This window comes from Polypterus senegalus, chromosome 5 (genome assembly GCF_016835505.1).
Source record: "Polypterus senegalus isolate Bchr_013 chromosome 5, ASM1683550v1, whole genome shotgun sequence".
Taxonomy (NCBI): Eukaryota; Metazoa; Chordata; class Cladistia; order Polypteriformes; family Polypteridae; genus Polypterus; species Polypterus senegalus.
In genome coordinates this window covers 54029833-54052750 of record NC_053158.1, presented here as the reverse complement: position 1 = coordinate 54052750, position 22918 = coordinate 54029833, and the positions used below count along the sequence as shown (strand labels likewise).

Sequence of the window (22918 nt, the reverse complement as noted above, 5' to 3'; positions counted from 1 at the left end):
GAGATTTAGACTCCTTGGTTTTCTTAATGTTATTTTCAATTGATGTTATAGTGAAACAGGCACCTAGCAGTCCAAGTTTTCCACATTAGCATGTGGAGGAGCTCTCAGTTGATCAGTGTTTTGTTCTTTTTTATATAGAGGTTCTGAGTTGGGGTCTTCCACTACCTTGTGCCAAGCCTATGCTATGTACCTAGTGTCCCAGGCAACCTAAAGCTAATTGGAAAATTCATTACAGTAGAGATAAGCTATCTTCTTACACATCCTGATATAAAACACATGAGCTTTACATAATAGAAGGTATTTATATATTATATTTGTTGGGTTTTATATATTTGGAAATGATACTTACCATTCATAAATTAGCAAGAAATGGAGAATAGACCAGAAAGTCATGGGGCTGAATAAAGAGATTTCTGTCTCACACTGTCAATCAAGGTTTTTTCAATGCTAACTTGTGTTCAGCATCCATCCTGAATACAACATAATGTTTTTCTTCTTCTTTTTCTTACTACACTTTGACCTGTGCTTGCTAACCAAAAATATAATATTGTATAAATCTTGACTTTCCCTAGAGAGGCAATATCATACTTACCGTGTTTCATTGTTATTCTTTGTCTACATACTGTACATTTCACTCATTGTAGGTATAATAAATATTTCTCCCTTTTCACAGATTTTTTCAGCAGCAAAAAGCTGAGAAAAACCCAAATGCCTTGCGAAAAGGAAATGCAGAATTCCTATGAATGTGTCATTAATGAAGATGACTCTACTCAAGTTACACCAGATATATTTAAGGTATGAAATGTAATGGTTTTCATGGCTTAAAATCTGCAAAATGTTTCTGGCATCAGAATATTGTAACTACATTATGCTATCTGCAATTTCTAATAACCACTTGGCAGGTATAGTTCGGATTAGATATTGCTTATACGAAATAAAATATTCTTATATTCTTTGGTAGAAATTCTGAACCATTACATTATATATACGAGGGGGGACCCAAAAATAACTGGAATTTTGTTGTTGTTAGGTTGGTACTTGTAGTACGTGGTTGGGCGATGTAACTAGGGTTAGGGCGATCTAGTTACACTCCTCACAAGTCAGTCTGCCAAGTGCCATCAGTCTGGAAGGTTGTGCTTGTGTTCAGTGAATTTTGTAAAAGTAGTTATGTTCAAGCGTCGTTTTTTTACGATGGCCGATTATCGTGAGCAACACGCAGCAGTGAAATTTTGTTTTCTTCTTGAAAAAAGTGTTGCAGAAACTATTGTTATTGAAACGGTATGACAACCCTGAACCACCCACCCTACTCACCAGATTTAGCTCCGTGTGATTTTTTTTGGTCCTTCGGATGAAAAAAAACTTGAAAGGAAGGCGTTTTGCTGACGTCAAAGAGGTAAAACAAAAAATGACCAGAGCATTAATGGGCATTACTTCAGACGAATTTAAAAAATGTTTCGAACAATGGTTAGATAAGTGTATTTCCAGCAATGGAGAGTACTTTGAAGGAGAATAATTGTAGTTTGTACAGAAAATTAAATTAAACACGTTTTAAAAATATTTCCAGTTATTTTTGGATCCCTCCTCATATATATTGTGAAAGAACAAGTCTCAACACTCTCAAAAAAGGTTTGGGGCAGCCACCTGTATATTGTTCCTAGCTGCAAAGGATTAAATTTGACACAGCGATGTTGCTTGTTTGAGTTCCCACACTGAACTGAACTAGTTAGCCAAGCTGGAGGATTTATATTCTGTAACCCGGAAGTGACGTCAGTCTGGGTGCCGGAACAGGAAGTGACATCACTCTGGGTGCTGGAACAGGAAGTGACGTCAGGTCAGGCAGGTTTTCCCGTATTTGATCTGCAGAAATAACAGACAAAGGTTTAGATCACCCTGCCACCCCCTGGCCTGGCGGGTAATCTCCTCCACTTGGTCCCTTCAGCTCGCTCCCAGTCGCACATGTGTGACAATATATATATACAGTATATATATATTTGGGTAATGAAGATCTATGAATGAAATATAATACTAAATACCTATGCACCAATCTGCCACTACATTAAAACTACTGACAAGTGAGGCGAATAACATTGATTATCTTGTTACAATTGCACATATCAAAGGCTAGGATATATTAGGCAGCAAGCGCATGATCTGTTCTTGAAGGTGATGCACTGAAAGCAGGAAAAATGGGCATGAATAAGGATCTAAGAGACTTTGACAAGGGCAACATTGTGATAGCTAGATGACTAGATAACAGTATTTCCAAACAGGTCTTGTGGAGTGTTCCAGGTATGCAGTTTTTAGTACTTACCAAAAGTGATTCATGGAAGGACAACTGGTGAACCGGTGATAGGGTCACAGTAGCCTAAGGCTCATTAATGTCTCTGCGGCGCAAAGGCTAGCCTGTCTGGTCTGATCCCACAGAATAGTTGCTGTAGCACAAGTTGCTTAAAAATGTATTGTTGGCCATGAGAGAAAGGTGTCAGGACACACAATACATTGCAACTTGCAATGTATGGGACTGTGTAGCCGCAGATCAGTCAGAGTGCTAATAGTGACCTTTTCCCACCACCAAAAGCACCTGCCATTGGCATGTGAGCAGCTGGACTATGATGCAAAGGAAGTAAGCGGCCAGGTCTGATGGGTCATGTTTTCTTTTAGATCATGTGGATGGTTGGGTGAATGTGCGTCATTTATCCTGAGAAGAGGTGGCAATAGGATACACTATAATAATAATTCATTACATTTATATACCGCTTTTCTCAGTACTCAAAGCACTATCCACACAGGGAGGAACCGAACCCACAATCTTCAACAGTCTCCTTACTGCAAAGCAGCAGCACTACCACTGCGCCACCTGTGAGGACTGTGTGAGGACTATGGAAAGAACACAATCCAGTGGAAGCAGTGTGATGCTCTGAGCAATGTTCTCTGAGATCTTCAGTACTGGCCTTCAATGTGGATGTTACTTAACATGTACCATCTACTTAAAGATTGTTGCAGAACCCTGTGCACCCAGTCATTAAAATGTTATTCTCTGATGTATCCTGCCACACTGCAAAAATTGTCCAGGAATGTTTTAAGAAGCATGACAAAGAACTGAAGGTGTTGACTTGGCACGAGGAAGACCTACACAATACTAGGCAGGTGCTTTTAATGTTGTGGCTGAGTAGTGTATATAAATATACATAATGAAAGATAGGCTGTCCCTGTGTTGTCCAAACTCAAGAAGACCAAAGTAGTACTGAACGGCAAATTTTATTGTAAAATAAATACATAATGCAGGCTTAAACACAAAGCATCCCATTAATCAGTGATGCCTCTCTTTGCCTTCTAAAATATGTTACTCTGCTGTCTAGGAAATGGAATAGCTCTTGACCAAACATGTGCTCTCAACAACAAGCTAACCTACTTAACAGCAAAGAGGTGGCTTTAAACACTTTCATTGTATCACTGCCAGAGCAGTCCTGAAATTAACAGTGTTGGGAGTAGATCTTTATCAGGCCACTTCCAATGCTCCCTTGTGTCCACAATTATCAGATCTTCTGAACCTCATCCCTTGGCAGTGCACATGGATGGGAAATTATATTGACATGTATGCCATAATTCCATTGTCATATATGCATTGTCAGGACCTTGTATGCCACTGTCTCCATCCTATACCATGTTAAACCTGGCAAAATCCCCCATAAACAAGTTGTATACAGTGGAAATGTATAGAAAGACACACACACATAGTGTATGCTATATATATAAATATGCATATAGTGCATTTATGCACACACACATTTTTTTTCTATCCTCCTGTGTTCAATGTTTGTGATTTTAGACCACTTCAGATGGAACACATTTGGCTCACTACCCGTCATGCCCTATGTGGCAAAGGCACTATATAGGCGCCCAACCTGACACAGACTGACAACGGAGGCACAGGTAAAAATAAAACAAAAAGATTTTGTTTTCCTCAGCTGTGGGGCATGTCTTCCCCGTGTCCCACAGGCCCTGCACAGTCCCCAAAACACACACAAAGAAAAACACCGAAATACAATCTTCCTCCACTCCTCCCAGGCAGCTTTGTCCTCCTCCTCCTCCCGACTCTAGCGCCTCGAGTAGTGGCTGCAGGCCAGGCTGTTCTTATACCCTGCCTGGGAGTGGCTGCATTCCAGCCCACATGGGTTCATTAAGCCGTGCAGCTCCTCCCGGTGGTGGCCATGGAGCCCAACAGGGCTGAGCCCTGAAGTCCCAGGCTTGTGGCCCCAATGTAACCAAGGAGGACTGCCACCACATGTCCTGGGGGATGCAGTGTGCATCCCATGGCTGCTCCCCCGTGTCCATTGTCAAAGGGGCATCCTGGTCGGGCATGGGTCCCGGCCGTCCGCCAGCCACACCTATTTATAACAAGTTACAATTAGCAGTACATTCATTTCTACATTCTTCTTTATGTACCCATAATTTCCTTAGGTGTGTCTGTTAGCTGACGTTTGCCCATTTGTTACTGGGCTTACGTACTGTAAATGTATGATATGACTTTGTTACTTAGTTAATGTTTTTGTATGGGCAGGTGGACCTCATGAAGTGCTCAGCAAGCGTACAGACATTTGTTTGTCAGGACGCAATCTTAGGATATTATTTCTTTTGCACATTATATTTAGGTAGAATTTGACTCCCTTACTTGGGAATGCACATTTCTGCCATTGGTGGTAGTATGATGGCCATTGACCCAATTCTTTCTTGAATCCATACTCCAAACATGAACCACTCATGGCATGTCTGTATTATATTCAAAAGTAGCTGAATGCCAACATAATAAAAATGAGATGGTATATTAAAGATTTTGTTCAAGATGCAAACATAATCACTGAATTAGTTTTAAATGTTCATCTATTTGAAAATATTAAAATGACTATGTATTGTGCTCAAATGAAAAAGATAAAAAGCTATTCTAACAGCTGCTTTTGCTGCATTTTTCTAAATTAAGCCTGGCATACTTTGAACCTACAGTAATCCATTTTCTAATATAGTGGTTTGTGAAAACCCAGTCTGAATAAATATCATAAATCATCTTTGCCTCTTTATCATTGTGTACATGTGATAAGACTGAGATCTGTAGTCCATGAAAGGTAATGTCTTTGAAAATAGTATGATTACTATTAACACTAAGCCAGATTATAGTTGATATTGTTTGGTCTCTTCAGAAAAGATTCACTAAACTCATTTTTAATAATTGAGAGTACTAAATAATATTTTCCTAGAAGTATGTTAGTTTCATTCTGTATATTAAAAAATTGACTTATTGTACACATTAAAAGTAATGCCTTCTGTAAAATAAAACTTGCATTTTAATCTATGATAGTACATATAGTGCATTGAAAACCACATTTTTTTAAAGGAAGTCCTAGTTAGGAATACAAATTTTGCACTTTACTAATATATTACACTTTCAAAAAAAAGAGCAAACCATAAATTAGGCATATTAATGACTTTGTAAGGCAACAGACGTCCGTTATTGGGCGCAAACTATAATCCTGGTACTGTATACATGGCCAAAACCATACTCCATGGGATGAAACGTTCAAAATACACATTTATAGAGTACAATATTTAAAAAAAGTAAGTCATTGTTTAGCGGATTTGCCTTTCAGTAAAATACAGAGACTCAGTTTGATAATAATAAATGCATACTTCAAATTATCGGCTGAATCCACTAGCTGAGAGAAAGTGTTTTGATATTATCAATGGATGCCAACATTTTTTAAGTTTAACGTCTGTGTTTTATTACTTTAAAACTTATCACTGCATATTTAAATATACATTTATTGTTATTTTTGGTTTAATTAAACTATGTGCACTATATTAATTACAAGCTATAATTTACCTAAGTCTTATATGAAAACCATAAATAACAGCAATGTTTTGCTGCAAAAGAACATTTAGTTTACTACTAGCTTTATACAGGCACATCATCCTGAACAAAAAAAGTGAGTAGAAAAAGTGAACCAACATGTTTTTAGCAAAGAAGAATGGGTTTTTGTTTCGGCATGAAATAAGTGTAAGTAATGGGTGGCACGGTAGTACATTGGTAGCGCTGCTGCCTCGCAGTAAGGAGACCTGGGTTTGATACCCGGGTCCTCCCTGCGTGGAGTTTGCATGTTCTCCCCGTGTCTGCATGGGTTTCCTTCGGGTGATCCGGTTTCCTCCCACAGTCCAAAGACATGCAGGTTAGGTGCATTGGCGATCCTAAATTGTCCCTAATGTGTGCTTGGTGTGTGTGTGTATGTGTCCCACGGTGGGCTGGCGCCCTGCCCGGGATTTGTTCCTGCCTTGCGCCCTGTGTTGGCTAGGATTGGCTTGGTTAGGATACAGCGGGTTGGAAAATGAATGACTGACTGATAAGTGTAAGTAAGCAAACATAACGATGACCTGAACAAAGCAAGTTGTGGCTTGTTTCTACAAATGTGTACTGTCTTACCTTAAACTGTGGAAATTCTCTGTCAATGTAGATAATACTGAGTGGAGATGCATCCAGCCTGCAAAACCTGATTCGTAGAGACCCCTCCTGCCTCAGCAGCGTGGATGCCTCCAGTTCAAGACCTATTCACTATGCCGCTTCAAGTGGTCAAATACAAATGATTCATCTGATTGTAAATGTAACAGGCCTTGCAGGTAAATTAGACTTTTACTTCATACTTCTATTAAAGATGCTATTGTGAAGAATAAAACAATTTACACTTTGTTAACTGGCAGCACACCCTTCACGAAAACTGGATTATCTGCATGTTTTTATTAATAAATATTTGATAGGAGTGAACAAATGTATTTTTATCCTAAAGCCTTTTGAAACTGGTGAACATGACCAAAATTTGTCTTATTTGTAGATCGCCTTTTCTTTACAGTAGTGGAAATTTGTTCTTTTTCAAACAGAAACAATAAACAGCATAATGAACACACATTTGGACACTCAACCAATCAATTAACTGGTGCCTAAAACTGGATGACACGAATAACATAATCTTGAAATACTTGGCCAGTCCTTAATAAATTTGCCGTCTGTTTAGTGTTCAAAGAAATATTTATATTTTGCATTTTCAATTACATATAATTCTTCACTTTCATTGCTCTATGGATAAAGTTGTTTCTGTCTTTCTTTTAAATTTTGAATCTGGGAGACAATTAGCCCTTAAAGACTAATCACTGCTATCCATAAAGATCAATTCTAAGCTGTTTATTTTCTTCTTGACCAAAGCTAGGCTCTCATAACAAATCGGGAATTAAATGATAAAAGATGCTTCCTATTCTGTGGCTTCTCGCCATTCGGGAATTAGTGAAACGCTGTTAAATGCGTTCACAGCCTACATAAGTCGTGAGGCAAGCAAAAAGCAAATAATTAATCATAACTGAGGTTAAAGGAATACTCTACCCAAATATGATAATGCTAAAAAAATGTTTTTTTATTTATTACTTACCCCACGATGTTTGTCATCTCGTAAGTTTTTGGAGAATGAAGATAACAGAGGTTGCCAACACAGCAAGCTTCAATAGGAACAAAAGCTAAACAAACAGCACACAATGTACAAATGACCAAGAAAAAAATCTCACCAATCCATATGTCAGATATTCAATCTTTTGCTTACAACGTCCTAAACACATGCATTTTCACTGCAAAACCGTTAAGCAAGCCAATGCAGGAAAATACTCTAGTGAATGGCTGGAGAACGCATTGAAACAGTCTTGGTTTTATTATTGAAGACAAAATTCAAGGTATCTTCTCTTGCTATTTTCTCTGGACTTTACCCTAATTAAGTGAAATCCTGTGGTCAAAGTCATTCTTTTAGTCAATTTTATAAATTCTTTCTCATTGAGATCTACCACATCATTTGCTCTTATTTTCTGTTATCTACTTTTCTATATTTTTTATCTGAGTTTTTGTATCAACACAGCAGTAAAATACACTCAGCAAAAAAAGAAACGTCCCTTTTTCAGGACTGTGTATTTCAACAATAATGTTTTAAAAATCCAAATAACTTTACAGATCTTCATTGTAAAGGGTTTAAACAATGTTTTCCATGCATGTTCAATTAACCATAATCAATTAATTAACATGCACCTGTGGAATGGTCGTTAAGACCTTAACAGCTTACAGAAAGTAGGTATTTAAGGTCACAGTTCTAAAAACGCGGGACACTAAAGAGACTTGTCTACCGACTGTGAAAAACACCCAAAGAAAGATGCCCAGGGTCCCTGCTCATTTGCGTGAACGTGCATTAGGCATGCTGCAGGGAGGCATGAGGACTGCTGATGTGGCAAGGGCAATAAATTGCCATGTCCGCACTGTGAGACGCCTAAGACTGTGCTACAGGAAGACAGGAAGGACAGCTGATCATCCTCGCAGTGGAAGAGCCCGGATCTCAATCCCATTGAGCACGTCTGGGACCTGTTGGATCGCAGGGTGAGGGCTAGGGCCATTCCCCCCAGAAATGTCCAGGAACTTGCAGGTGCCTTGGTGGAAGAGTGGGGTAACATCTCACAGCAAGAACTGACAAATCTGGTCCAGTCCATGAGGAGGAGATGCACTGCAGTACTTCAAGCAGCTGGTGGCCACACCAGATACTGACTGGTACTTTGATTTTGAGCCTCCCTTAATTCAGGGACACATTGTGAAACATTTTTAGTTTATGTCTTATGGTGTTGACTCTTTTAGTGTTCATACAAATATTTACACATTAAGTTTACTGAAAGTAAAAACAGTTGAAAGTTAGAGGACGTTTCTTTTTTTGCTGAGTATATATTGTGGGCATTGATAGATTTGGTTCATCTGTCAGGCTGGTTTCTTTTTAATATTAACAATATTCTGGGGCCAGTCTGATGTTTACAGTTTGAAACACAGGTTTACTTGTGTGCAACAAGAGCTAAGGACTTGCAGTATGAACACATACGGGTACAGAGAGGTGTTTTCTAATTTCTCAAAACAGTGATATACCAATTTTGAGGTACTAACTGCTTCCAGAGATATAAACTACTTTCATATAAATGTTACCAACTTTCGAAGATAACTAGAAAGGGAGTGGAGAATTGTACAGCAGTTCTACTACCAGAATCGGAATCAGAATTCACTTTATTGACCAGGTACAGTAATGTGTCTTAGGAATTTGTCTTGATGGCATAAGTGTGACATACAAGGACAACACAAAATACATACAAAATAAATATAACAAGATAAAATATAAAATGATAAAATATGATGCAGTATACAAAGGCAGTAAAAAAATAAAAGAGCGGTCGCCCCCTCATGGTCTGGCTTCACATTTAAAAGAATTTTATTTTTATTACTCCTACAAATGATCCATTTATTTTTCACCTAAAAACTGATGGTTATGTAATTATAATGAAGGTGAAAAAAAAATCCAAGATCATTTGTTATCATTTCAGAATTCAGCAAAAGCTAAAATTTCACAAGATACTGCCAGACTTTTGATATCCATTACATATAATTAAAAGTTAAAAAATGGGAAAGCATACTGGTTAAAGATTATTTTACTATTTTAGAATGACAGTAAGTAAAAGATGCAGCTGTGCCCCTAGAGCAGAACAGCCAGAAGAAAAAGAGACAACAGATTAACAGCCAGAATGAAAAGTAATTCATAAAGAAGGAAAAAAAAAAACTAAAATAAGCAATGAATCACACCACAGGCAATATTTAATATTTAATGCTTATTTTACTTAATGTTATTTTTCTGAGAAATCGTGGCACTCTATAACATTAATAAAAATAGTTAAGCAATATAATTATTAATAACAATGAAATATATGATATCAAAAAGAATAGTGAATTGAAAGTCATATACTTCTATTCTCATTAATGATTGAAAATGCAAGTTTATCTGCATGGCAGAAATAACCGGATTGATACGGTTACATACAGTGCTACAACATTTTAACTTTCAAGATAAATGCAGTTTAAGATTTAATTTAAATAACATTATCAGCTAAATAGACAAATGGTTTAAATTAAGAATTAAAAGGTTAAACCTCCAAACAGAAAACTGACACTTATGACGAATTACGTGGTTTAATGAAATTAGGTTAATTCCCTGAAGATTACAGCATGGTGATCTATACACCCAAGGCAGTCTGGGATGGCATAACATAACCTTTTAGAGATAACTCTTCATCAGGTGATCAAGAGGTTTATCTGTTCATGAATATATTGTCTTAAATTAGGCAGTACACAATGCTGTTGTCTTGCAACAAGGAGATTATGGTTCATGTTTTTGGTGCTCTCTATGTGGAGCTTGAATGTTCTCCTCATGTCTGCATTCCCACCATCCAAATACGTGCAGGTTAGTGGAACTGGTGTTGTCGTATGTGGCCCGTGTGTGTGTGTGTGCGCGTGTGTGTGTGTGTGTTCACTCTGAGAGGGACTAGTGCTTGTCCAGGGTTCGTTCCTGCTCTGCGTCTTATGCTTGCAGAGATAGCCTCCAACTATCTCCAAATATAGGTGGAATGGAAATTGCTACATACCTAATGTTAGTATTTTGTGACTACCTTTTAATTCTTTCAAAGGAAGAATGTTCCTTTTTTGGAAGAATGTTTATGTCATATCCAAGCAAATCTTGAGGAATGTACATCTGAATGCATCAAGGCTCTTGTTCCTACAGAATCTTTGCAATACATAACTGTTTCAGTCTGGCAGTTTTCCAAACCATTGATTTTCCACTGTTGCTTCTTAAGATGAAAAAAATATAATAGCAATGCATTTTTGTGGAGGCGACTCAATCCACATCTTCTCAGTTAGTCTAGAAATATTTTATTTCCAATAGACTATTTGAAAAATGTATGAATAGAAATTTAAAGGATGCAGGATAACTGAGCAACAAACAGAGAAACTGAATTTGTAGGATATTCATTCATGTTATAAATGAAAATATGTACTTTTGTAATACTTTTTAAAATCACTTCAAATCAAAATAATATCATTTGAATCTTTTCTTTGGTACTCCAGCATACCTCCCACACCCCAAAGGTGTGTAGATTAGGTTAATAGATTACTGTAAATTGGTAACCCTTTAAAATGAATATGCCAACTTTGGCATCTTTGTGTATTGTGCCCAGTGCCACCAAGATCCATCTCCAGCCCTTGCAGAATTTTAGTGGATTATGAATTTGTTTGGAAATAAATCATAGAATAATAAAAGTGAGCACTTGCTGACTACAAACCCAACACCAAAAGCATAACAGGACCTGGAAGGAAATAATGTTGAAAAATATCCAAAAAAATCCAAATATAATACTAACACTAAAAAATAAAAGTAATCAAGAGTATTATTTAGAATTTATTAGAAATATATATATATATATAAAATATATATAAAATATATATATTCATGTATTTTATGAAAACAATTATGACATATTTAATATCATAAGAATTTTGTATTTAATTGGAAAGCATGATGGCACAGCTGCCTCACACCTCCAGATTCTGAATCTTAGCTGGTGCGAACCTGCATATTCTCCCCATTTTCCTCTTAGTACAGAGTTTTCCTCTAACGAGACAAAGAAGTCCTGGACGGATTAATTGGCAGCTCTAAACTGGCCTGGTGTGAGTGTGCGTGTGTGTGTGTGTGTTTTTGTGCGTGTGTATGTGACCTGTTACAGTAGGTATTGCTATACAATCCAGGATTCATTGCTGATTTGCACCCATAATAAATTTTGGCTCTCTGAGACTTTAAAAAAATAAGCAGCTTAGAATGTGGGTAATCAGAAGGATAATGTTTAATTGAAGAAAATGTTTTATGTAATGTTGATGAAATATTGTAATATTATATATGACTTTTGTATCTACTAACATGAAAAAGTTCAACATTGTTTGCATCATAAGGTGAAAAAGGTTTAGATATGCAACATATTATCAGTGGAAAATTAGCATCTAATAACATCTGATAGGGTGTAAGCTCATGTGGCTATAAAGGATGGTGAGTTGTATCGACAGGAGCATGTTGAAGTGTTTAATGGTGGTTTTTTAAGAGACTATGCTGTGCAACAGTATCCATTATCCGGTTTCTAGAGGTATCGTACTGGCTCACTAACAGGGATGTTTGAAGGCTCCCCATATCTTATATAGGATTTTTAATTTTGTTGCCCAAGTATTGTACACTGAAGTACTTTTGTAGCAAACAAGAAAACAAGTATACTGTCCACATAAATATTTGCTTTAAGAGGAAATGTTAAGGAGTGCGGTTGCCGGCTTCTTAGTCATTTGTCTTTTAGGGAATGACTAACCTATGTCATGCGATAAATATGGTGCATGATATGTGTACTTTGAATCATTCCAACATAATACACAGTTAAAGAGGAGCTGGGATGGCCTCTTGTCCCCATCCTCATGCTAAGACAAAAATAAAATAAGCAAACCACTAGCTTAGTAAGCTAAGAAATATAGGTACTTACTACTACACGCGTCACACTTGTGAACTTTAATTTTATAGCTCTGGCTATTTGTGGATGGCCCTTTTAAAAAACAAAAAACATTTACAATTAGTTCCAGATGCAACTACTTGTTGGAAAATAAACTATAAAATATTATATATATTATATATTATACAGTACTTCTAGCATTCACACTCACCGTGATTTCAAGATTCATTTTCATAATTATGAGGTGAGACACAAAAATAACCAGATTAGTAAAAAAAAATTTTTTTTGATGGATTACAGCATTCTAAACATTGTCACCTTCTATATACACCCCCTCCTGATCTCTACACCACTCCATATGTATCTTCCAGTAATAGAAACAGTGCTGGAAGGCTTCTTGCTTGAGGGTCTTCAACAGGCTTGCCATTTCTGTTTTCACTTCAGCAATTGAAGAAGAATGTGTTCCTTTCAGGTCACTTTTGATTTTCGGGAAGTCAAAATCACAGGGAGCTAAATCGGGTGAATAGGGAGAGTGATTGAGGACAGGAATGTTTTTGTCAGTAAAAAACTACTTTACGTAAAAAGCATTGTGCGCTGGAGTGTTGTCTTGGTGAAGCACCTACCCCCCTGTTGACCTGAACGTTGAACGTCTTCCACATTTTCTTGTCCTTCCTTAAAATGTTTTTGCCACTCAAAAAGTTGTGTGTGAGACAAACTGGTATCTACATACACTGTTTTAATCATTTAATAAGTTTCTGCGGCCGTTTTGTTCAATTTTGCGAGAAATTTAATGTTGATTCGCTGTTTGATTTTTTTCACCCGACATTATAGAGGCAACTCGTGTAGCAATTTTTGTGCAAATACTGACTGGGTTATTCACAGGATATACCTAGCTGGTCGGTGGTTTGATAGGGCATGTAGGAGGGGATATAGTTTTATGATGTTTTCCAGGAAAGCCCCAAGCCCAGTCCAGTTGTTTTTGTGTCTCACCTCGTATACATTCTATACTGATCAGTGACCTCTCTCAAATGTTTTGTAAAATGTCTTCCAGACACTGTCTGTGCCTACTGAATTTTTATTATTTAACTAGCCGTACCCCGCGGCTCCGCCCACATAGTAGTGAAACAAGACAAACTAAACAAAAAGGTACCGCTAGCTAAGCAGAGGCAAGGTACACTCCAAAACGCAGAGGTAGACCGACTTCCCACTTCTGACATCACGCTTCCCCCTCCCCTCAGCCTGCAGCCCTTGTCTCGGATTGGCACAAATATATCGCTCCTGGAAGTGAACTATGATTCTTAGCGTGATGAGAGAAATCGAAAAATCAACCAGAATGTTCAAGCAAATTCTAGAATAAAACCCATCTAAATCCAGTAAGTACTTCTCTCATCCGCTAGCTAAGCGTGAGTGAGGAAAGCCCCGCCCCTCTCCCGTCAACCCGCTGCGTTTTTCTCAGATTCACGCAAATAAATCGGGACTGCAAGCAAACTATGATACTTAGCGCAATGACAGAGGTCGTAAAATCAAATGGAATGTTCAAGCAAATTCTATAAAAAAAACCCGATCTAAATCTGTTAAGCAGTTCTCACGTGAAAAGCAGATAGACATACACACAGACAGACAGATGTTGGATTTTATATACAGTACTGTGCAAAAGTTTTCGGCAGGTGTGAAAACATGCTGTTTCATGTTTCATGTCATAGCAAGATTGAGCACAGCAACAAGACACAAGGTAGTTATACTGCATCAGCAAGGTCTCTCCCAGACAAAGATTTCAAAGCAGACTGGGGTTTCAAGATGTGCTGTTGAAGCTCTTTTGAAGAAGCACAAAGAAACGAGCAACATTGAGGATCATAGACGTAGTGGTTGGCCAAGGAAACTTAGTACAGCAGATGAAAGACACATCAAGCTTATTACCCTTCAAAATCAGAAGATGTCCAGCAGTGCCATCAGCTCAGAACTGGCAGAAACCAATGGGACCCAGGTACGCCATTCTACTGTCCGGAGAAGTCTGGCCAGAAGTGGTCTTCATGGAAGAGTTGCAGCCAAAAAGCCATACCTCTGATGTGGAAACAAGGCCAAGTGACTCAAGTATGCACGAAAACATAGGAACTGGGGTGTCAGAAAAATGGCACAATAATGGTACAATAATGAGTGTCTGCAGGCAACAGTGAAGCATGGTGGAGGTTCCTTGAACGTTTGGGGCTGCATTTCTGCAAATGGAGTTGGAGATTTGGTCAGGATTAATAGTGTTCTCAATGCTGAGAAATACAGGCAGATACTTATCCATCATGCAATACCATCAGGTAGGCGTATGATTGGCCCCAAATTTATTCTGCAGCAGGACAACGACCCCAAACATACAGCCAAAGTCATTAAGAACTATCTTTAGCGTAAAGAAGAACAAGAAGTCCTTGAAGTGATGGTATGGCCCCCACAGAGCCCAGATCTCAACATCATCGAGTGTGTCTGGGATCACATGAAGAGACAGAAGGATGTGAGGAAGCCTACATCCACAAAAGATCTGTGGTTAGTTCTCCAAGATGTTTGGAACAACCTACCAGCGAGTTCCTTCTAAAACTAAGTGCAAGTGTACCTAGAAGAATTGATGCTGTTTTGAAGGCAAAGGGTGGTCACACCAAGTATTGATTTGATTTAGATTACTCTTTTGTTCATTCACTGCATTTTGTTGATTGATGAAAATAAATGATTAACACTTCCATTTTTGAAAGCATTCTTTGTTTACAGCATTTTTCACACCTGCCTAAAACCTTTGCACAGTACTGTATATAGAGATTAAGTGTTCTTGCGGCAGCAAACAGATTTTCTTTTCGATTATTTGTAGTTGTGGTGAGCTGTTAGCAAAGGAAAAACAGATTAATGCATTTCTCTTATACTCACACAAGTTCTTTGGCCACAGCACACATGATCACTGATTCAAGGCTATTATGTGTCTTATTGAGCGCATGTCTGACTTAACAGTCACGATCTGTTCTTAAATGTCGGATTTAACAATTATGATCTGTTCTTAACACTATTTGAAAAACACTTGAGAAATTCCTCAGAAGTGAATCTACTAATTCAGCTGGGATATCAGTTCTTGGTTGAGTTTTCACAGGAAATGAAGGACATAAAGCAGAATTAGAGATATCATTTTTGCTTTGTCCTTTTACAGCTCTGAAGGGGCCAGAATACTGTTGTTTTGTGCCAGCACTGGGATTTTAAAAGCCATATATCTCACCTGTTTAGGAACGGTTGTGAAACCGAAACATATATAATATAATAGTCTGCCTTAATTAGTTGCATTTTTAATCATTTGTGTAGGTCCAAGGAATTTATTATTGATTAGTTTCTAGTGTTGGCTACATTAAAAGTAAAGAGTTACAGATGAAAAAGAAACAGATTTTCATGGTTCAAATGCTTCATCTATTGGTCAAGGAAAGTAGTCATCTCATGAGACAATAGAAATAAGTGTTATATGGTCAGGTTTTGTTAAGAGCACTCATGCATTTCCTGATTTATACTATATAATGTTTTCCATTAGCTTCCGTGAGTGTATCTAAATGCCTTTAAATCTGTAACTCTTTACTTTTACTTTTAATTTCAATAGTTTTTTATATTTTATATATCTTCTTGTAATGGAGACATTATCTTAAGTACTGAAATTCATAATTTAAAGTAATTGTAGACATTTTTCTAAATCCAAACATTTAGATGTTTTTAATATATTTTTTTCTAGAAATAAATGCAAACGATGAAAAGGGGAATACTCCTCTACACTCAGCTGTGGAAAAGGATCAGTTTGAGAGCTGCAAAACCTTATTAGAATTAGGTGCCGACCCAAACATTCTGAATTCTCTCTTGATGTCACCATTGCATATGGCTATCAGCCTTAGACACAACCAAATTATTCAGGTAAGCTATAATACTTTACAGTGGTGTTTCTACATTAAGGGCCAGTAGGATTTTGCACCAAATATTGTGTAATATATTTAATATGCTTACCTCAGTATTTTAGTTTATTATTAAAATATTAATAAGACTCTTGAACTTTGTCTACTTTAAGCAATTGTTTACCATAAGCTCAATGTAATTACGTATCTGGAAAAATTCTTGTAGGATGTGAAATTACCTTCAGGCCATGTAACGCAAGCATGTTTTTCAGCTGGCCAGGTGGACCATTTGATCCTGCAGTGTTCTCTATACACTTTGTGTGTACATTGAAACGTATCACCCATATTAAAATGAGAACTGCCTATTGCGCTCCATGAAGCACATGCCAGTAAAGATGCACAAAAAATCCAGTACCATTTGCTCACTTAAAGGCAGTCATTTGTAAGACAGAAAGAAAATGAATACCAGGAAAGAATTCTTCATAAGACATTACATCGTGATTTTTACCAAATTTCAAGGAAAATGGTGCTATCTTTGAAAGAGCCACCACGAAAAACTATACATGCTCCTTCCACGTTGTGGTAAAGAGACTAGCAGTGCATCTTCCAGTGAGAAACAAGCACATAATCCTGTTTTTTTCAATTGTTTGCTCACCTCATGCTGACCAGCAAATAAATGGATGCACAGTGGTTAGTTCTACTACTAGATGTGCATTGTGCATTTCATGCCATGCAGTATGTGCAGTCTACGTGTTCTCTCCATTTATTGAGGCATGTACTTTTTAATCTCAAAGTTAATGACATACTTTCCTGGGCAGTTGGTGGTTATGAGGCTCTCAGTTTTTCTTAACATTTCAATCAACATGGCTCTGTTTTGTAAGATCATGACAATGTCAGATGGTATCACAGTGATCTGATGCCAGTCAGGACAATTATGGCAGGTTTCTGAATTTTCATGTTTTGGTAGTCATTATCAAAAGAGGGACAGACATAATTAGTTAGGTAACTAAACGTTTACCTTAAAAAGGCTGGTTAGGTGGTTTGGTGGTGGGGAGTTAAGCTGGTGACCCTGTGTGAGAATGACGTTTTTTCTGTCTACTGTTTCCCTTTTGTATCACTAAACATGTGCACTTTACTTTAAGTAGCATCTCAAAGGAGTAAGTGTGGGTATGTGAATGAGTTTGCACTGCAATAGACTGGCAATCAATCCTGGAATGTTTCCTCTCTTGTGCTACTAACTGCAGTAAATGAGTTTAACAATGGTCCAATTAATCTCTTTAATATCGATATATTAAAAATAAATCCAAAAAAAGAATCGTGTGCTCCATTCTGTACAATTTTAATGCTATTTATTGTGTACTAATAAAGGCTATAAATGTTTTCCTTCATTTAATGTCAGTCCAAAAAAACAGTTTTAGTCCTATATTACTGTAAGTGAAGTATTGCAAACCACAGAAGCATGTAGACATTCTTTTTTATCAAGCATAATGCCATTGGCATTTGTATAGAAAAAGAGATTGCTTTAAATATAAAATACATGGGTAGATAGTTTAAAGAAATTGTCAAATTTCTCAACTAGGCCTTAAACCGTTCCACATTTGTAAAGAAATAAACATTTGTAATTAATAAATATGCTTATTTTGATTTAGCTTTTAGTGTCCCAAAACAATACTGATTTGAATCTTGAAGGAGATCTTGGGAACTCACCAGTGATGTTAGCTTGCTCTATTGACAATCATGACGCATTAAGCACTTTGGTAAGTAAATTCTGTATGAAATGCAATCTGTGTTGAATATATTACATCACATTGACTGCATGCTATCACTTTTGATTTTAAAACTATTTTTTTTTTTTCTCATCAGCTACTGTATGGTGCGCGCCTATGCAGTCAGAATAAGTTGGGACACTTTGCTGTTCACGCAGCAGCTTTTGCGGGATCAAAAAAATGTTTGGAAATAGTTCTTAAAAAAGGTAATGCTCATGAACGCAAAGTGATTTTGTGAACATACACTTTTAAAATTTAGAATTTTGAGAAGTGCTCAACTTGATTGGTTTTTACCACCAACCACTCAATCAAAATCTGCACAATATAAACTGTAGCATAAAAATAATCAATCCCAAGCACAATGGCAAATTTTTCTATGAAAACACACAGAAGACTAAATCAGGATAGTCAGGTATGCAAATGAATAAATACAATTTTATCCTTACATTCACAAATGTCATAAATTGGAATTTAGCCTGCTATAGATTCAGGCAGGGTCATATCATTTTGACCTAGCAATACTTCTAGTGCTACTACAGTGCTAGATGTATTTTATAGAGGCTGCATTGATGATTTTCATGAGCTCTGCCAGTTGGTCTTACATATTGCAGTACATGCAGATCACACAGGCTGTAGCTTTAAATGTTGACTTTTTTACCATGCAATTTTAATCCATCTTTTTCTGTTGATTTTGTTCCTTTAATCGTAGGGAAAAAATAGTAACCAGTGACAAGCAGTGCAGAGCATTTCCCATGTAAGCACCTAGTTGTACAATGCTTGATTTAAATGTACAACTGTATGTGACTTCCTTTAGCATCTGACTTTATGTGCTTTCACTGCAAACCATGTAGATTTGACTAATTACTAATGACCATCATTTCAAGCCTCATTCTGAATCAATAAATTGTTCTATGCTTGGTTTTATAAAATACTTTCTTAAAAATAGTTCAACAGTTCTGTATTTTTTTTTTGCAAGCGATGTGCAGATTTTTTTTGAAATGGTGGTATTTGGAAAATTTTAATTACTTATATAATACAGGGCTATTCAAAATGAAACAGCAGATTTCAAAAAATTATTTCATGCAAACTGAATAAGACAGAAACACATTCCTCACATCACTGGATAAAGGAAAGTTCAAAATTTGGTTCTATGGTCTTTGAGATTGCATGCACTCAACATGAGCACCATGTGTAGCACGACAAGCATCAAAACAGTAGACCATTTCTTGCCACACCCGAGTCAACTGGTCCATAGTTACTGAATTCACAGCATCTTCAATTTGATGTCGCAAATCTTGAAGATTAGTTGGCATAGGTGGAGCAAACACTCTTTCTTTAATGTACCCCCTTAGATAAAAATGGCAGGGGGTAAGGTCTGGAGACTTGGGAAGCCATAGACGATGAGCAAGACCTTGTTGTCCACCTCTTCCAATCCATCGTCCTGGAATGGTGTCATTCAGGTAACGCCGTTCCTCCAAGAGGAAATGAGGAGGGGCACCATCTTGCTTGAAAGTGAAGTCATTCGAATCTTCTTAAAGTTAGGGAATTTTTTTATGCCATTCGTAAAGTTGCTTATGACGAGTTTTTGATGTTTGTTAAACCATCGGCGGAATTCACATTGTACTTGAACAATGGACTGACGCTTTGCAAACTGCAGCACGCAAAATGATTTCTCTAATGGTGTTGTCTCCATTTTACTATAAACGAGAAACAGCTCTTGGTGGCATTCACTGGTACTTTTAGGAGGGCTTTTAAACTTTGAACTTTTCTCTATCCATTGATGTGCGCAATGTATTTCTGTTTTATAGTTTGTTTAAAATATTTTTGAAATCCGATCTTTCATTTTGAATAGCCCTGTACGATATAATATAATATAATATAAAATAATATAATATAATATACGCATTTGTTGATTCCTTCAAAATATTGGATATATTTGTTAATTCATTGAAAATTTAAACCTTCCTTACTGTTTTGTGTTTTTCAAAGGTGAAGAACTAGGCTATTCATTTGAACATCACTTGAATTTCACTGACAAGTCCTGTAGTAGCCCACTTCACTTAGCTGTTCATGGTGGGAATATTGAAGTAATAAAGTTTTGTATAGACAATGGAGCAAAAGTCGATTTGCAACAGGTAAATTCCTAATAGCTCAGAAATAATTCAATGCAATTTAACTTAATATAATGTATGTATAAAAATGTATTGAAAAATAATGAGATATTAATAACAACATTTCATCTGAAGAAAAATATGTAACTGTTTTCAAAAAGAACATTTGTAAATATTCATCAGAGTCTGAAACTATGAAACATATCTGCAAACCCAGGGACATGAGAAAATTATAGGAAAACGTAGTCATAGAGATTTGTTTAATCACTAAGGAATTGTCTGTCATTATGCTCAGATAAGTAGGAATGAGCGAAAATGAAAGTTTATATACTCAAACATCTATTTTATGAATCTTGTATTGATTTATAAATTTATGGGGTGGTAAAGGCTATCTATGATGGCATCAGAATAAAAGCAGGAATGAACCCTGAATGGACAGCCAGTCCTTCACATTTTACAAGGTCCTACTCACACTCTCACTCAATCAGTTCAAAGATATTGATTAACTTAACATGCTTATCTTTGGTATACCCACATGGATACACAGTGAATGTACAAACTACACACAGAAAGTTACTGTTTTGGGAATAAAATAAAATTCTTCTTCAAAATAGGAAAAATGGGTTCAGTTCTAATATTACCTGTTTACGAATGGAGCCAACTTTTTTTTAAAAATATGTTCTTAATCTGTCATTTTCCATTCAGTTGTATAAATGAAAACAGCCACAGAAATCAGTACTTCTTATTTTAAAATTGTGTAGCGGATTCTAAAGCATCTGTTCATCCGCACATCCAGAAGCAGATTTGTCAGTCCTGAGCAAATCTAACACCTATAAACCAGGTTATTTGTATTGCATGCAACTTAACACTTTTTCACTTGATTAGACATCTTTACTTACAGCCTTTCAGAATAAACATGATGCCAATGTGATTTGAAAAGCAATAAACATATCAAATTCAATCACAGATTGTATTACATATTATACGTTGTATGGTGGCTTTATTTTTTTAGGCTACAGTTATCACAGACACTGTAAAAGACACAGTGCACACTTTCAGAAATAAACTGCTCAAAAAAATTAAAGGAACACTTTGAAAACACATCAGATCTCAATGGGAAAAAGAAATCCTCCTGGATATCTATACTGATATAGACTGGGTAATGTGTTAGGAATGAAAGGATGCCACATCGTTTGATGGAAATGAAAATGATCAACCTACAGAGCCCTGAATTCAAAGACGCCCCAAAAATCAGAGTTAAAAAATTATGTGGCAGGCTAGTCCATTTTGCCAAAATTTAATTGCAGCCGCTCAAAATTGTACGCAGCACTTTGTATGGACCCTGTGTTCTTGTATACATGCCTGAAAACATCGGTGCATGCTTCTAATGAGATGACAGATGGTGTTGCGGGGTATCTCCTCCCAGATCTGGACCAGGGCATCACTGAGCTCCTGGACAGTCTAAGGGGCAACCTGGTGGCATTGGATGGACCAAAACATAAAGTCCCAGAGGTGTTCTATTGGATTTAGGTCAGGAAAGTGTGGTGGCCAGTCAATGGTATCAATTCCTTCATCCTCCAGGAACTGCCTGCATACTCTCACCACATGAGGCCAGGAATTGTCGTGCACCAGGAGCCACTGTACCAGCATAGGGTCTGACAATGGGTCCAAGGATTTCATACTGATACCTAATGGCAGCCAAGGTGCCTTTGTCAAGCCTGTAGCGGTCTGTGTGACCCTCCATGGATATGCCTCCCCAGACAATCATTAACCCACCACCAAACTGCTCATGCTGAATGATGTTACAGGCAGCATAATGTTCTCCATGGCTTCTCCAGACCCTTTCACTTCTGTCACGTGCTCAGGGTGAACCTGCTCTCATCTGTAAAAAGCACAGGGCACCAGTGGTGCATCTGCCAATTCTGGTATTCTATGGCGAATGCCAATCAAGCTGCATGCTGCTGGGCAGTGAGCTCAGGGCCCATTAGAGGACATGGGGACCTTGGGTCACCCTCATGAAGTCTTTCTGGTTGTTTGATCAGAGACATTCACACCAGTGGCCTGCTGGAGGTCATTTTGTAGGGCTCTGGCAGTGCTCATCCTGTTCCTTCTTGCCCAAAGGAGCAGATACTGGTCCTGCTGATGGGTTATGGACCTTCTATGGCCCTCTCCAGCTCTCCTAGAGTAACTGCTTGTCTCCTAGAATCTCCTCCATGCCCTTGAGACTGTGCAGGGAGACACAGCAAACCTTCTGGCAATGACACGTATTGATGTGCCATCCTGGAGAAGTTGGACTACCTGTGCAACCTCTGTAGGGTCCAGGTATCGCCTCATGCTACCAGTAGTGACACTGACTGTAGCCAAATGCAAAACTAGTGAAGAAACAGTCAGAAAAGATGAGGAGGGAAAAATGTCAGTGGCCTCCACCTGTTAAACCATTCCTGTTTTGGGGGTCATCTCATTGTTGCCCCTCTAGTGCATCTGTTGTTAATTTCATTAACACCACAGCAGCTGAAACTGATTAACAACCCCTCTGCTACTTAACTGACCAGATTAATATCCCATAAGTTTCATTGACTTTATGCTATACTCTGATTAAAAAGTGTTCCTTTAATTCTTTTGAGCAGTATATTTCTATGTTATGGATTTGGATTCACATTGCAACCATTAAGAATAGTTTTCTTCATGCACTGGATTTCAGACAAAAGATGTTGGCAGTCATAATTTTGGGTTG

General features: G+C 37.4%; 1 protein-coding gene across 1 annotated transcript in view; it reads left to right on the top strand.

Annotated features, from left to right (window-relative positions):
- Window positions 1-680: 680 nt before the first annotated feature.
- The window catches only part of trpa1b (transient receptor potential cation channel, subfamily A, member 1b), a 98007-nt gene continuing 75769 nt past the window's right edge, over window positions 681-22918 (top strand). Inside the window, exons 1-6 of the mRNA XM_039754652.1 lie at window positions 681-795; window positions 6501-6663; window positions 16154-16329; window positions 17957-18064; window positions 18171-18279; window positions 20063-20208. Of these exons, the coding sequence (XP_039610586.1) occupies window positions 709-795; window positions 6501-6663; window positions 16154-16329; window positions 17957-18064; window positions 18171-18279; window positions 20063-20208 (789 nt within the window). The 5' untranslated portion in view covers window positions 681-708. The remainder of the gene's footprint in view (window positions 796-6500; window positions 6664-16153; window positions 16330-17956; window positions 18065-18170; window positions 18280-20062; window positions 20209-22918) is intronic.